The 1483-nt window shown below is 46.3% G+C and overlaps 1 protein-coding gene across 1 annotated transcript; it reads right to left on the bottom strand.

Annotated features, from left to right (window-relative positions):
* Positions 1-423: 423 nt before the first annotated feature.
* On the bottom strand, positions 424-1001 carry Kcne3 (potassium voltage-gated channel subfamily E regulatory subunit 3). The gene has a single exon (XM_051149463.1). The coding sequence runs from the start codon at positions 968-970 to the stop codon at positions 647-649; it is 324 nt and encodes a 107-aa protein (XP_051005420.1). The 5' UTR covers positions 971-1001; the 3' UTR covers positions 424-646.
* Positions 1002-1483: the final 482 nt, after the last annotated feature.

The raw sequence follows: 1483 nt of genomic DNA, 5'->3' as shown, positions 1-1483 counted from the left end.
AGGGCTTGCCCAGGCCGGTCTTGAACTTCTGAACTCAAATCATCCTCTCCACCCAGCTTCTTAGGCACTGACATTAGAGCTGTGTATTACTGTGCTTAGCCACAAGTTCTTCTGGCCTGGGTCTTACCCCATGTGGCAATGAAAAGTCTTAGACAAAAGGGCCAGAGTTCAGGACTCCAGTCACGTCACTTGTTCTGCTTTCTTGGTAGATAAGGCAAACCCCACAAATGGTAAGAGTGTTTAAGGAAATAGAAATGAACTAATACAAATAAGCAGTATTACTCAGTTTTGTCAGGTCTCTCGTGTTGAAGATTAAAAGATGATGTGTCTAGAGCGTCTTCCCGCCCCATTTCCCTTCACCACAGCTTTCTCTTCTACTCGCCGGTTATCCATGCTTCTACATATATTTGTTCATGGGCTCCTGGTTAGTTTATCATGCCCATCTTTGTCTGGAAAATGTCGTCTCCACAACACCAAGCCTACCAGCCCCTCTTCTCTGGTCCCAGTGATGATCTTGCTTACCAATTTCTTGTTGATCTTATATAGATAGAGACACTGAGGCTTGACATGGTCCAGATGAGTTCTGGAGGCCCAAGAAGACAATCTGCCAGCATCATAATCTTCCATCGTCCTTGGGCACCTCACATCAGATCATAGATACCCGGTTCTTGATGTATACATGGTAGGGGTCGCTACGTTTGTCCACTTTGCGTGAGCGGGTGTAGCCCAAGATGAGACTGCCCACGGTGACAGCAAATAGGAACATGACAAAGAGAATATACATGTAGGAGTTGTCATTACGACCAGGAGGACTAGCCCGACGCTCCTCAGTTTGATTGTCTGGCCCTGGTCCTGACCCTGGGCCTGGTCCAGGCCGGCAGAGCAAGTGACTGTGAAGGGTGGTGTTCAGAGCCTTCAGCACAGCGTGGAGGCTCTTGTACCAGGTCTCAGTCCCATTAGAAGTCTCCATGGCAACAGAGATTGAGGTATGGGAAGAACTGGAATGTGATCTGATGGGGAGAGAAAAAAGGAAAGGGTGGCTCTGTTACCCACAGCTTGAACGACTCCCTCACTTTGCAGACCCAGGCTAGAGGCCTGATACCATGGTCTCTTCTCCATTCTTCTTGCCTGTCTTCTTCACTAGGCCTCAGGGTTAGTGACAGGAAGTGCAAAGTCTCCTTTCCTCCCTGCTGTAATAAGTGTTTATGGATGCATCCCACAGTGCACATGGAATAGGCTTTCCTGGCCATTGAAAGCCATAGTATTCTCTCTTTTTCTTGGATTATATAAATGTACTCAACTTTAGGCCACACGAACTTTAGAGATAATTTAATCTAACTGCTTCCATCTTATACAAAGGGAAACCGAGGCCCTAAACAAATAAGTAACTTATTTATGATCAGGATGTAGTCAATGGGTGTCTGTATTTAGGACTCTTTAATAGGCCACACACCCCTAATTCAATGACTCCAAAGCTCTCTTT

Source organism: Acomys russatus, chromosome 7 (genome assembly GCF_903995435.1).
Source record: "Acomys russatus chromosome 7, mAcoRus1.1, whole genome shotgun sequence".
Classification (NCBI taxonomy): Eukaryota; Metazoa; Chordata; class Mammalia; order Rodentia; family Muridae; genus Acomys; species Acomys russatus.
The sequence above is the reverse complement of the archived record's forward strand: the minus strand, read 5'-3'. Positions and strand labels throughout refer to the sequence as shown.